Here is a 13,831-nt window from a genome sequence, read left to right as displayed (position 1 = left end):
AATAATGTTTTGGGGATTTGGATTGCCATGACATGTCTGGAACTGACTCCCATGATCATTATCAGAATCTAATGAAACTACAGTACAATGGAATCACTGACATTTGTGATTTGTTTGGATTTTGAAATAACTTTTAACGTAAAGTGGGTGCACTTCACGTAAGGTGTATATTCTTTTTGCTTCTCGTTCTTCTCTTAACACCCCTTGAAGAGGCTAGTCCTTTTATTGGATTAAAAGTGTCATAAAAACGCCACAGAAAGCCAAAGAGAAAGCAAAGCACACACAGATTCAATCCTCTGATGCTCAGTCACTGATGTGAGGTAAGACTTTTGATGCATGTTCTGCTGGGACTCTTGGTCAAATTCCAAATAATACAACCTCACTGGTTTTCAACACAAACGTTGTACTGTATTGAAGTTTACTCCGTTTTTATAGTTTTTTCCAGAATAGGCCATGATTTACCACCATATGAAATTATAACTGTTATTATATCAACACATTAAAGATTATGTAGCCTGCCATACAATGGCCCCACAAAATTGGGAGTTTTGCAGTCACATTAATTAACAATGGCATAGGTCTTGTTAATGTTTATTAGTGTGCTGTGTTTGTGTAAGAACAGTAAGCGTATACTTGCAGATTTCTTTTCCTGGTCATGAGTGGGATCTCACATATTCTAAAAGTTTGGCATGCGTGTACTCTCTTTTACTTGAAGTATACTGTACTTGCTTAACTCAGTTTTTCCACTAGCTAAAAATATAGTTTTTCTTCCTCTCATTTTAGGTGATCTTTGCTCTCAACCAGACTTTACTACAGCAGGAGTCTTTAAGAGCTGGTAGCCTTCAGGTTCCGTACACAACGGAAGACCTCATCAGGCACTACAATTGCGGAGACCTCAACTCCATCATCTTCAACCATGACACCTCACAGGTGAGTCTTATTTCCTTAACAAAGTAAGTTGCTTGCATGTTAGCTATGAGGTCATCAACCTTTGTTGTGAAGTGGATGGGTATGGACCAAGAAAGAAGTTTGGTGCAGATCAAGGTTCTCTGTTCAGATCTTATCAGCTGCTTTCCCTCTAGTTAATGGGCTAAGAGTCATTTTGACCCTTTTCCCCCATGGAGTGTTGCAATGACACGGCCCTTGACCTTTTGTAGTAACCCTTAACCCCTGTGCCCGACTTTCCATCCCACCAAACCTCCTCATTGACGCCCCCATCTCCTTCTGAAGTCACAATTCAGCCACTCTTTCTGAGCATAATTTTTGGGGGAATTTTATCCTCTGTTAATTTCAGAAGTGAGTGCAACACTATCAATTCTGCTCCACTTGCATCTTAAGAAATGTCTTTAACCAATACCTCGTCAATCGCAGGTCCCAAACTTCAATAATGTAACGCTGCCGCCCAGCGAGCAGGTGACTGCCCAGGAAATAGACCGCTACTTCAGACAGGAACTCATCTACAAGAGGAATGAGCGAATGGGGAAAAGGGTGAAAGCCCTGCTAGAAGAGCATACAGACAAGAGCTTCTTCTTTGCCTTTGGAGCAGGTTGGTGTGATTTGTGCTGTTGTGCCCACATTTTACTGGTAACTTAACGCCGGACTATGTTGTGAAATATTTACAGGTACACCCTCAATAATAATAAACAATAAACAGATCGATAGTTTATGCACTCTTTTAGTGCATCTCAGTCTGTGGGGCCTGTCATTATTGTTATTCCGTCTCAGTGAGGGCAGGGTGCGTCATTTACACTGGTTTGACAAGAACGAACAGACTCTCGTGACTTCCCAATGCAGGTCAGAAAATCAAAGTTGCTTTTCTATTGGCTGTTTAAAAAAAACAAGATGCCTTCTTCCTGGAATGCAGGATTTGGTGGTTGGGGTCTTTTTTTTTTTTTACCTTCCTTCATAACAATAGTTGATAAGTCAAATATTTTTTTCTTTAGTTAATCATCAACTGTTAACAGATGGGGGCAAAAAATCCACCAAAATACTAAATAGCCACAGGATTATTGTGAACTTTTATGGATTATTTATGGAGTGTTGCACACCCCTCTCTGATTAAACCACTGACCAACAGAGGACGTTCCATATAGATTTAGGGCCCAAATAAATCCCAACTTTTTTTTATCTTTCTAGAGAGCAGAAGCTCCAATAAACCATCCTTTTTAACAGCTTGGGGCCCAAACAGAACTGTGTGTTTTCTCGTTGGCTGTTTGAAGTCTTTTGCAAGGTTTCAGAAATGTCAATTTAATACTCTGAATTCCTGTGTAACTACGCAACAAGCTGTTAAGTCTGATAAGACACAAGATGTGAGGCAGGGTGGATAAAGACAGAAGATAACAGCCGAAGTTTGTGTTTGTGTGTCCGTGTTTCTTGATTGGCTGATGTGTATCTAGGATCGACAGCCTTTGTCCTGTCAGGAGTCTTGCTGCTTTGGTTGCAAAAGCAGTGAGCCTTCCTAGTGAAGTGGACAAGGCAGGGTTGTAATCATTTACTAAGGCAGGTTTTCAGGCTTCAGCATTACGCTGAATGTAGTTGTTGTAATTAGTGGGAGCCCTGCGCATGTTTCTCCTCAACGAGCCGATCTTGTGTTCCTCAAAGAAATTAAGCAATTCTCTGTTTTACTGTTTCCATTTCATTTCCAATTTTTTTTGGGATAGACTTGCAAATTTTGCAAGTGACCATGCGCCTGGTCTCATTTTTGGTAAAATGTTTCCACATCCTTGTAGCACATGGCTGTTGCTACACTGACGTCAGTGTCGTAATGTGAATTCTAAGCGACAAGTATCGTGATGTTGGTGCGTGTTGTAGCATTCAACTTTTATGATGACTAAAGTTCCCCTTAGCACAGTTGTCCATGCATTTATTGGGCATAATATTTTGGCGATGAAGACGGCGCTTCACTTTCCATCTTTAAAGAGTAGCAACGATCGGAATAGCCGAAGCTAATGAGGCTAACAGCTATTGTCATTGACACCACCTTTTTTTTTTTTTTTTTTACTATCGGACCAGCACAGATGTATAAAGACAGTGTCGCTTTGTTGGCGGGATATTTCGCTTCTACATAGCGCATCATGGTCTGGTGGATTATCTTTTGCCAGCGACAGTAGCAGGGTGGCAAGTCCAAAGTCCTCTGTAAATTGTCTTAATGGAATATGAGATGTCAAAAACATGTGATTAGTCCACTTCAAGCTCCAAACATCTATGCCATATACCGTATTTTCAAGACCATAAGGCGCACTTAAAAGTCTTAAATTTTCTCCAAAATGGATGGGGGGACTTATAATGCGGAGCGGCTTAGGTGTGCACCGAGTTCCAAAATCTGAAAATGTTGTTGTGTGATGAGCGCTCCGCTTGACTGACTGGGAGCATTTCCTGCTGACACGCTGCTTATATAGAGGAAAGGCGGACGTGACTGACGACAGCATGCAAACGTTAAAGGGGGAAGGGTGCACATGAAAGAGGACGCTAAAGTCACGCCCCCAGTAGGTATATAGTGCCGGTATGTGCATTGTGCAAAACATCGGTTTGGCTAAGGACCCTCGAAAATGACATCTACGAAGAGACACGCTTACGAAGCACAGTTTAAACTGCATGCTATTAGTTACGCGGAGGAACAAGAGAATTCGAAATCAACGAATCCGTGGTTCGCAAGTGGAGGAAGCAGGAAAACGCCGGCATCATTGCTGAACAGCCCCCCGGCAACGAGACTGACTCCGACAATGACAAGAGTGAACCCGGAATGTTTGATGGAGAACTTGCCCAGGTGTTCATTTCGGATACAGAAGATGAGGACTTTGATGGATTTGTGGATGAGGATTGATCAAAAAATAACGTGAGTACATTGTTAAATACTTCAATAAAGTACAACCGAACTCAGTTATGCTCCCGTTGCCTTTTTAAAAACGTATGCGAGCGTATGTTTTAGCATGCATGCATGCTACCGTATGTTTTAAGCTAGCGTATTTTTTACCATGCCTGCGCCCAATATGTATGTGTTAAATACAGAAAAACCCCCGTAACTGAGACTGCGCCTTATGGTCGTGAAAATACGGTATGTCAAACTCGGGCCCGTAATTATATTTGGCCCGCAAGACCATATTAAATGTGTATTGGAGCTGGCCTGCCAGTATATAGCACATGCGCCACTAATATTACAAATCGCAGAATGCTTTGCTAGTGTGTTGGCCCATCAGTCTAGACCGCCGAGCGCCCCTTCCCTTTCTGTTGCAGTCGTTAGAAACTATGCTACCAGTCTCCTCGAGCAAATTTACACTTCCCCTTCCCAAAAATGGCCAAACGAAAGATTGAAAACAGTTAACTTCCAAGACAGGTGGGAGGCAGATTATCTGTTCACTGAAGTAAAAGACAGACCAGTTTGTCGTGTGCGGAGCAACGCGGCTGTAACAAAGAATATAACATAATTGAATTAATGTTTTCTTTAATGCCCTTTATCGACTCCTAGGCAGGGACTGTTAATAGTTTGAGGTTTGGATTTTTATTGAAGGACCCTCTTATTTTTGTTGTTGTTGGCCTTTGAAAAAAGACTTGCATCAAAAATAAAGGTAGTTGGAGATAGATAAATAGAAGATAGCGAGACAGAAGAATTCATATCTATTTAAATACAAAACAACAAACAAATACCACTGATGTCTTTTATCAAAAATTTGGTTTTGCATGTTTATAATGTTAAAGTTTGTTTATTCCAGATTCAGTGTTTAAGCAAAATTTAAGTTTGTTGTCAATGATAAACCTTAACGCTACATTTCTGCAGAAAAGGGAAACATGCACATCGCAATGATTTTTCATTAAATATTGAGTTTGGCCCGTGACATTGTCCCAATTTTTTATTTTGGCCCACCGTGAATTTGAGTTTGACACCCCTAATCGATGCAGAGAAGTAAAGTCGGCGACTCTGTTCAACCCCTACTTTATTAAGTAATGATAAAGAACACAGAAGACGTATCAGGTACAACAAAGATGGTTCAAAATGCCCTTTGACAAGAATTTGAATGCCTGCTTGCTGATCAATAACATAGCTTCCAGCATTTTGACATTTGGTGACCCAATAAAAAATAACCAAAGACCAGTTTTGGACTCTGCAAAGTTTTAGAAATCCAAATGTGAACTCAGTGTGCAAAAGATTGTGTCTTCTCATACTGTAATTGTTGGATAGGATCAAGAATATAAAAACTGTTTAAAAAAACAACTATGAAAATGGAGATATTCCATTATATCTTAACGCAACATATTTTGGTCTTTTGCCACATTCTTGTGTCATTTAAAGATAAAATAACCATTTCATGAATAAAAAAGTGTTGAGGGTATAAATCATTTTGGTCTTAACTATATTTTCTTAAATAGTGGTCTCGGGTGTTAATTTACTCAACTGCAGAGAGTATTATTAATTTATCGGAAAGAGATGTGTATAGGAGTGGTGTATATTAGAGGATATATGGTACATAATAAATCATTGTGGCCTCTCACGGAAATAAGCATTATGAAAGGCTGCATTCACAAAGTCTAAAAAGACATGGGGAAAAAAACATCAGATGTGTAAAAGTCATGTTTATTCAACATTAAATTAAATTGTGCTTGAACATTTTACACTTAAAAGCCAATTAGAAAGTACCCAAACACTGGAAGGCAGTGGAAAGAACGTTTCAACATGTTGTTTTGTTCTAACGATGGTGTGCGTTTGGTGGGGAGGATCAGATTTTAGTGTCATCCATTTTGCTGTCACTTTTTCCCCTCCTGATGACATCGTCCACAGCCAGAGTTTCTCACTAGGTCATTTCATAGTCGAAAAAAGCAGCTTTAAACAGAGTCGGAGAGTAAGAGAGAGGCCTTCACAGGCTCCTGGCAGGAAACAGCTGAGCAAAAGCAGACACACACACACACGCACGCACACACACACACATACCCCTCCAAGAGTACATTTCATGACAAGTCCCCAAGGATGCACCTTTACAAGGGTTTGGCCTCAAAATGTGTGGGCATGAGTGCCTGCGTGTGTGTGTGTGTGTGTCTTTCAAGCTGGTGAGTGAAAGTGATACGACCAATCAGCCCAGAAGCACTAGTTTTAGACAAATGGAGGGCAGCTCAGGTCAGTGTGGACAAGGAACTGGATGAGGGACATTTGGGTGCATTCGCTCTTTCGCACGCTCTCACACACATGCACACACACACACACACACGCATGCATGCATATACCGCAGCCCCCAAAGCCACACTGAAGACAGACTAGGGTAAAATGTGTCCTTAATTATCTCTGGAGGGGTCAAAGGACACACACGCACGGACACACGCCCCCCCCCCCCCCCCCCCCCCCCCCACAATGGAGCTCATTATGCCGGTTTACTCAACTTCCCTATTACAATCAGTTTGACAGACAGTTCTTATCAGTTATCTGCGACCATGACTCCGACCACCACGATCTCAGGCTGTGAATTATTATTTTTTTTTTTTCTAAAACTCACTTGCATTTCACATTCATGTCATCTTGTAGTCATAACTGCTTTTGTTTTTCGTCTCAATTGTTCTCAAGACTGTATTGCCCAACATTAAAATGAACTCCGATGTTTGGAAAATGATCCTTGGTAATGATATCGTACATCCTCAAATAGAAGACTTTTCCTTTGATACAGATGTACTTGTTGAATAGGAGTAGGAAGAAGTTAAATAAAAAATATAATAATTTGACTTAAATAATAACAATGAAATAGGAAGCTATTCGTATACAGTATACTCCTCTAGGTGTCTGAGAATAATAGGTCCATGTAAGGTAATCTGCCAACTTTTTCTTCAATATCCTTTTAAACAGAGTAAGGGAGCTGCATGTTTTCAGTTCAATATCGCAGTCGCTCCACAAGTTAACTCCTCTAATGGAGACACATCTCTGTTGTATATTCGTTCTTATCTTGAATTTTTTTTTTTTTTTAACACACGTTCCCCTCGAATTATAATTACTTTTTCAAGTTTCAAACACTAAATACTCCACTTTAAAACAGTCATTCTCAACTGTAGACCTACGTTTTCCTATTGTTGCCAAGCTGTGACCAACTTTTATCGTAATTATTAAAAAATATATATCGTTAAAAATAGCCTTGAGAAACATATACCTGTATTTCTAAACATAACTACGTGTGCTTACATGTTAAAAGTGCCTTTCAGAGCACCTTATTAAGGAACTGAGCATGAACATGCCAATTGCATGTACAAAATTGAATAGAGTACAATTATATTTCCCAATTGCACAAACTAAAGCCACAAAATGTCACTTATTTCCTGGGCGTGAGCTCTTCTTTTTAGGCCCTTACGTATGCGCTGTGTGGGAACTCAAGGCTTACCAATTACAAATGAATGAATGTTCCACTCCACGTAATAAAATTTCTGATGCATGCCTGTCAAAATAATATTAAAAGTCAAGTCACCTAAAACATGTCACTGTAAACAGGGTCCTTGGTTCACCACGAATACAGCAGTGGTAACATCCTGTGCTCTATCACTAACCTACAGTATGCTTATGCAGTAGGTCATAATTACAATAACTATTTGTCTGAGACTCCCATTTAGGTAATACATGTAAACCAATCAAGTTGAGAAGAGTTTAGAAGCACTGCTCTAAAAGACGCCGTTCCTCAGTTTGTCTGCGGGCGTGCCACGCACGAGAATAAATCATTGCCTCTCCGAAATCACAAATCTTTTTTCAGTTAACTCTTCGACATATTTCATGAATTTTGAATGGTACTTTTGCTTACCTCCCATTCTGTGGTGTGCCAAACTAGCACAGGGAGTCAACAAGCCAACCCTTGAGAACCGGGTTGAAAATGACGTAAATCGCGAATTAAATAAAACATACAACAAACTAGAATTTGCCAGAGCGTTCACACTTGAAAACGGATGGATGGGCACGTGAAGAGAAACTGCAAGACAGTTTCACTTTCCAGACCCATTGTAGCAAGGAAGTGACAGTTTCCAATCTACCAATGTACGGACTTGAGCACATCTTGCCCCACCCAAATATTTGCTCAAATAATAACCTAATAATAATATTAAATGCTTGTTACTTGCTACACACCTAGCAACAATTTAGATAAATGAAGAAGATTATGAAGTCGTAGGGTTTGTATTGTTCTCTCCTCACACATAATCATCACATTAACTTGCAAGGCGAACAAAAAAGTGTATGAAAACTTCAGATTGCATGATTAAATGTTGATTGTGTTTTGGCTTGAGGACGCATATTACAAGATTCCAGAGTGTACAAGTGCTTGGGTTGTGTCAGCTCGTATTTGTGTTTGTCAGGAGTGATAACACGTGTCGGAAAAAAAGCCCTACAACAACAGTTTAAGTGACAAATGAAATGTATTTGGCAACAAAATGCTCCTCGGAGAACCGCAATCAAAACCTTCATCTTCACGTCTGAGTTGTGACAAAATCACAACGCTGCGCGATGAGTGAGGCAGCAGTGGAGGGAAGTGGACCGATGTTGCTGCCTTGATGTTATCTGAGTCGACTGGAAAGAAATATTCACTTGTTGAGATTGCTAACGGAGAGAGGATTAATGGTCCACTGGCACTTCTTGCCAAGGTGTCTTCTTCTTCACACATAATCATTCTCTTCTCTTATCATTGCTTTTACCCTCCAGTTGTGTTTTTATTGTAAGAACATTTTGTACCAAGAATGCTGGAGATGTTCCATGAACCAAATGTGACTGAAACCACATGTGACTGCATAGTTTGTAACATGGCAACAGGCGTCCCAGAAAAGAAAAATGTGTTGAAGATGCATTTTATGTGGAGGTATGATTGTTATATATTTGTAACAGCAATGGCAGGAAATCAAGACTCAAAGGTGAAAGTCAAATAAAAGCAAGAATAGAGTCAATCTGCATTGTTTGGATTTAGAATTGCTTTTTTCCATTTGAAGTAATATAAATAGAAATAATTATTCCTGTGGGCAGAATGTCACCGTTATAAAACCTTTAATGGTTTAAGTTAGGGTGAATTGAATATTCAAAATTTCAAGTTCATAAGCTAAATTAACAACAGTCACAATAAATGTCACCTCACAAAAAGACACAACCCACTTTGAAGTTTAAATTCTGTTGTTCTTCCATTGTACCACTTTCCTGTGTCATAATAAGCACACGTTCCGATTCTGTGGTCACGCCATGTAAAAAAAAGAAAAAAAGAGTGAAATATACTTGTTAACTGACAAGAGGTGTCAACAGATATGTAGTGTTCTTGCGGTTATGATTTTTCTTTCATATTGTAGAACCATATTTTGAATAAATACAGTGAGAATAAGCGGTACAGAGAATGGATGGATGGAAAGTCAAAGTCAGAATTTTGGGACGTAGCGGTTCAACTAATAAACGTATGTGTCATGCATTGCAGAGGCAAATGATTTACCCAGAAGAAAGAATGCTTTTTGAGATATTATTTAATAACAGCAGGCATCCAAACAGTGTATAGTTTTGTTTTTAACGAAGAGAACCACAGATTTGTTCCCCCAAGGAAAGGGTAACAAATGGTCAGATACCGGAATTTAGAACACCTTTAAAAATGGAAACGCAACATACAATGGAAAAGCAGTATCACTGCCTCAATTTATTTATATTATTTTTATTAATATGGCAGCACTCTCTGCAATTCGTTTATTTTTGTTACCCAAGAAAGACCCAACATTTGCATGCTCGCCAAAATATCTTTGACAGTCAAAATTTGCCTGTTATACATTTGTCAGGTTACATTACAACACTTCACTTTGACGGTAGAACAAGAAAAGGTTTTCATTACTTTCTAGTCTAAAAATAAACCCCCTGTCCTGTAGCGACCAATGTTCTGTATTAAGGTTTTGTCAGGCCTTGCGATCTTTCACTGTGCTGTAAGTAAATACCTCCTACAAGCTGTTTTTTCTCCATGTTTGTCCGAACCGCTGCAGTCATCACTCACCGTAAATGACGACGTTGAAAAGGTGCCATATGTTCCCATCGGCATATGGAAGCGGTTATTGCGCTCACTCTATAGGTACAGTAACCCAATCCTTGTATACAACCTGAACCCGTGTGTTCCCTTCGTAATGTCGGCCATACCATGGCACTCCTGACTTTAATAAAGCGATGTGTTTACATATCACTGAATGCTGATGGCTGCATTTTCTCTTTCTTAACATCCATGTTTCGTTTCTCTGTCCCAAACTGATTAAGCACATCGCGATTCCCCACAAACCCAAACACCAACAATCAAGTTATTAGTGGCCTGACTGCTGCAAAAGTGGTTGGCTTTCACTGTCATTGTGGGAAAGTTGTGCCACCTCACTAATAATTAGGTTTTACCCCTGGAACATTTGCCATGTAGATTATAAGAGTCACGTAGATGCTTCTTGTGTATCAGCAGTTAGGAGCCCATTAAAAAAAATAGGGTTGAGCCAAATGAAAAAAGTTGGCCTAATATCTCACATCTTTCGGCCAGCTTTCAAAATCAAAGAAACAGGTAAGTACAGTTAAGATGGTGGGGATGATGATGATGATGATGGTTATTAATTTGTGAATGGGGAAATGAGTATTTATTCATTTTCACATTTTTACAATTTAACGAGTAGTTTTTAGCCGAACAACTTCCCACAAGAGTGATAAAGCCCCTTGTAATCATGAATCCAAAAAGTGCAACTCTCTTTCATTCAAGCCAGCAAATCGCTTCAATTTTGTTTTTCTACAAAGGCAAAATCTTCAAGGCTGGAATCAAGAAGAAACAACAGGAACTCATAATCCAACATCGCCAAATCAGAAACAGACGCTGAAGTAGACTCAAAACAAATCACGAAAACAGACATAGGCAAAAGATATAAAGTCAGGGAAGCATTTGGTTGGTCGGACAATAAGAGAGTAGGGCGGGGCTTAAGAAACTAAATTGGCAGGTGAAAAATACGCACACTCTTTCAAAAATGAAATGAAAAGTTTAACAATGCAAAATCAAACAGATTCATATGTTGCTACTAATTAAAATAATGTTGACTGATTAAGATGACTGCTTACAAACACTCCCCAAATCATGAGGCCAAACCTCACGCATACCTGAGCGAAATATCCCTCCAGTGTGACTTCACACAGAACAGCACAACACTGTGGGGGCCGCCCTCGTCCCCTGCATCTTTCTCCTTCGCCAGATGGTGTGAAAGTTTAAAAAAAAAAAAAAAAAAAAAAAATGCAGTTTTTTTTTTTTTTTCCCAGCAACTCCCCCCTCATAAACAGCCAGTTTACAACTGTTTGGGGCAGACGGTGACATGAGTACACAGATGTCATAGAGTCCCATTCAAATCCAGACCCGACCTACCACACACTTGGCTGGGACACCGGCTGGTTGGGGCCCAAACGCCGCCAAACATGGTTGAAGTCCCAAAATCAGATTTGAACCACATTTGTACTTCATTTGTTTTTTATTTATTTATTTTTATTTTTTACTTTAATCACTTGTGTTTCATTTCCTGTGGAAAATAACGTGGTCCCATTTTGTGTGGCATTGATAAGTTTGTAGCTTCAAATTTCAATTCGGATCATCAACGATCAAAGCAAAATTTTCCTTTAAATGCTGTGATTCATAATAAAGCCTCATAATGAAGACATACCATTATTGTTGCTCATTGTGCCCATTATGAAAAGCACTTACAAAACTGTGGCATCAATAAGTTTTGCTACCCTCATGCAGCCCAATTATCTATGCTAACTTGCAAATTAAAAGCGTTGCTTTGACCTACTATAGAAGCTTGGATCAGATTGCTCGTCTAAAAACAATAATTGCAGGTCACTCATTAAGCAAGGGACTAATACTCTAAAGATTGCAATATTTTCTAGTTCGACAAAGGACACACTCAAGGCTCATTATTCTGGGGCATTTTTTAATATGAGAATGCCACTTTGGAGCCTGACAATGTGACGTGAAAATGGGTCTCAAAGTAGTTTCTGTGTTTAATTTTCCAAATGGTAATTTGTGAAAACTGAGGTTGTGTTGGCAGCCATGAGTACTTCACAAGCATAACAATGAGGGTTTACCACAGTGTGATTGTTGTCTTCTTATTCAGTAGTGTAAACTCAAAAGAGGAGACCGCATTTTTGCAATATCGCAAGAAAAATAACTTCTGATGTTGCCTCTCCATGACTCCGGTCATAAAAACATGTTAACATGAAACCATTGCAGCAGCGCATCTGTGACATCTCCTGTGGAGTGTCGTGCACTCTAGTTAAACAAAAGGATAAACCTGTCAGCCCCTCTGAAGAATGAACGCGTTGTTAAGCTTGGGAGTGAATAGCACCTAAAACGTACATTTTCTTGCACTCGATGGGTCAAAGGCCCATGGACTTAAAAGACATATTTTATATAGCGCACACTTCTCTCGGTCATAGAAACTTGTCTCAACAGCTTGGGATGATTTATTGAAAGAGTTGAACTCCTCACCCTTGACCCCATACAAACCCAACATTACTTCTTTTCTCACCTGGAATGAGCCCCTTATGTGCCTGCCCAGCGGCTACACTCACTTATTACACTAATTTAGTAAAAAGACACCATGCTCCTATGAAATGGGAACAGGAAAGGAAAATAAAATATTCAGCTGTGCATTTATTGATGAATGCAAGTGGGAATTACTTTGAAGGAACAGTCCCCTTTCATTGCATGACGATTTTTGGCTTTCCCTCTTAACTGCTCTCTTTTGCTCCAGCATTATTGAAGGAGTGATGTATTAAAAATCGTAAGGCAGATTGGTTTAAGAATTATTTAGGGAGGATCGTTGTATGACCAGTTGTCAGCAAATACAAATTTGAAGCAATTCTGAGGAGATTCTCGCTCACAGCTGTGGTTCAATGTCCTCTCTAAAAAATAAAAAAATAAAAAGTCATGAAATTCATTCATTCATTTTTCCGAACCGCTTATCCTCATTAGGGTCGCGAGCGTGCTGGAGCCTATCCCAGTATCTTCGGGCGAGAGACGTGGTAAGTCATGAAATTGACACATACATTTCAAATGTGATGGAATTAATAAATAAATAAAATCAGTTTAACAAGGCAGATGGAAAGCATGTACTGTAGTTTCAAAATGATTAAAACAGTATTTGTAATTTTCAGCATCTTTGTAACTTTTGATTAATGAACTTTTAACAACTTAAAACTTGAACAAGAGAAATTGATGTCATTTTCAGATTCATGCGATGCAAAATTGTCCTAAATCAGTTGAAATAACAGACAACTGACAAGTTTTTTGTGTGTTGTAGCCCAGTGTAATGAAAGGCTAGTTGAGACTGAATCTTAGTGCATTCCATTCTGAATCAAACACTTCAACATTTCATCAACAATCAGTTCCACAAAGTCAACAGAATGTTGAACAATCAATGAATCAAATTATTCAGTCTGTCAGTAATTTGGACATAAAGAAAAATGCTAGTATGAAATGAACCTTTGAGTAGTAAATGTTTATTCAATGCTTAAGTTTAAAAATTAACTGTTACATTTATGATGAGTGCCGCCCAAAGTTATACGTTATGTGCTTGTAAAATCTATTTTAGCTGCTGCTGAATATTCCCTCGACAGCAATTACGCGTAAAATGAGACTTCTAGTGGCAGCGGCATGTAACGCTGGCAACGCTTTGGTTGATTTAGTCAAAACTGCTCACTTATACAGAAATGTCCATCTTTGATCAGCCTTTGACGCAGCTGCATTGAATGAGTCGGTGTGTTGGAGCGCCTCAAGTTGTTGGCAAGGAGAGCAGAAATGAAGCTCGCGCTGGGATAGAGCGAACGACTGGACTATAGCCGACCTGACAGATGTAATTC

The 13,831-nt window shown here is 39.3% G+C and overlaps 1 protein-coding gene across 3 annotated transcripts in view; it reads left to right on the top strand.

Moving 5' to 3' along the window:
• trabd2a (TraB domain containing 2A) overlaps positions 1–13,831 on the top strand; it is a 67,864-nt gene that overhangs the window by 29,735 nt on the left and 24,298 nt on the right. For all 3 annotated transcript variants that reach the window (XM_061699227.1, XM_061699226.1, XM_061699228.1), the window contains exons 3-4: positions 784–930; positions 1,372–1,546. In XM_061699227.1, coding sequence (XP_061555211.1) covers positions 784–930; positions 1,372–1,546 — 322 coding nt within the window. The remainder of the gene's footprint in view (positions 1–783; positions 931–1,371; positions 1,547–13,831) is intronic.

Source organism: Phycodurus eques, chromosome 15, assembly GCF_024500275.1.
Source record: "Phycodurus eques isolate BA_2022a chromosome 15, UOR_Pequ_1.1, whole genome shotgun sequence".
NCBI classification, from domain to species: domain Eukaryota; kingdom Metazoa; phylum Chordata; class Actinopteri; order Syngnathiformes; family Syngnathidae; genus Phycodurus; species Phycodurus eques.
The sequence above is the reverse complement of the archived record's forward strand: the minus strand, read 5'-3'. Positions and strand labels throughout refer to the sequence as shown.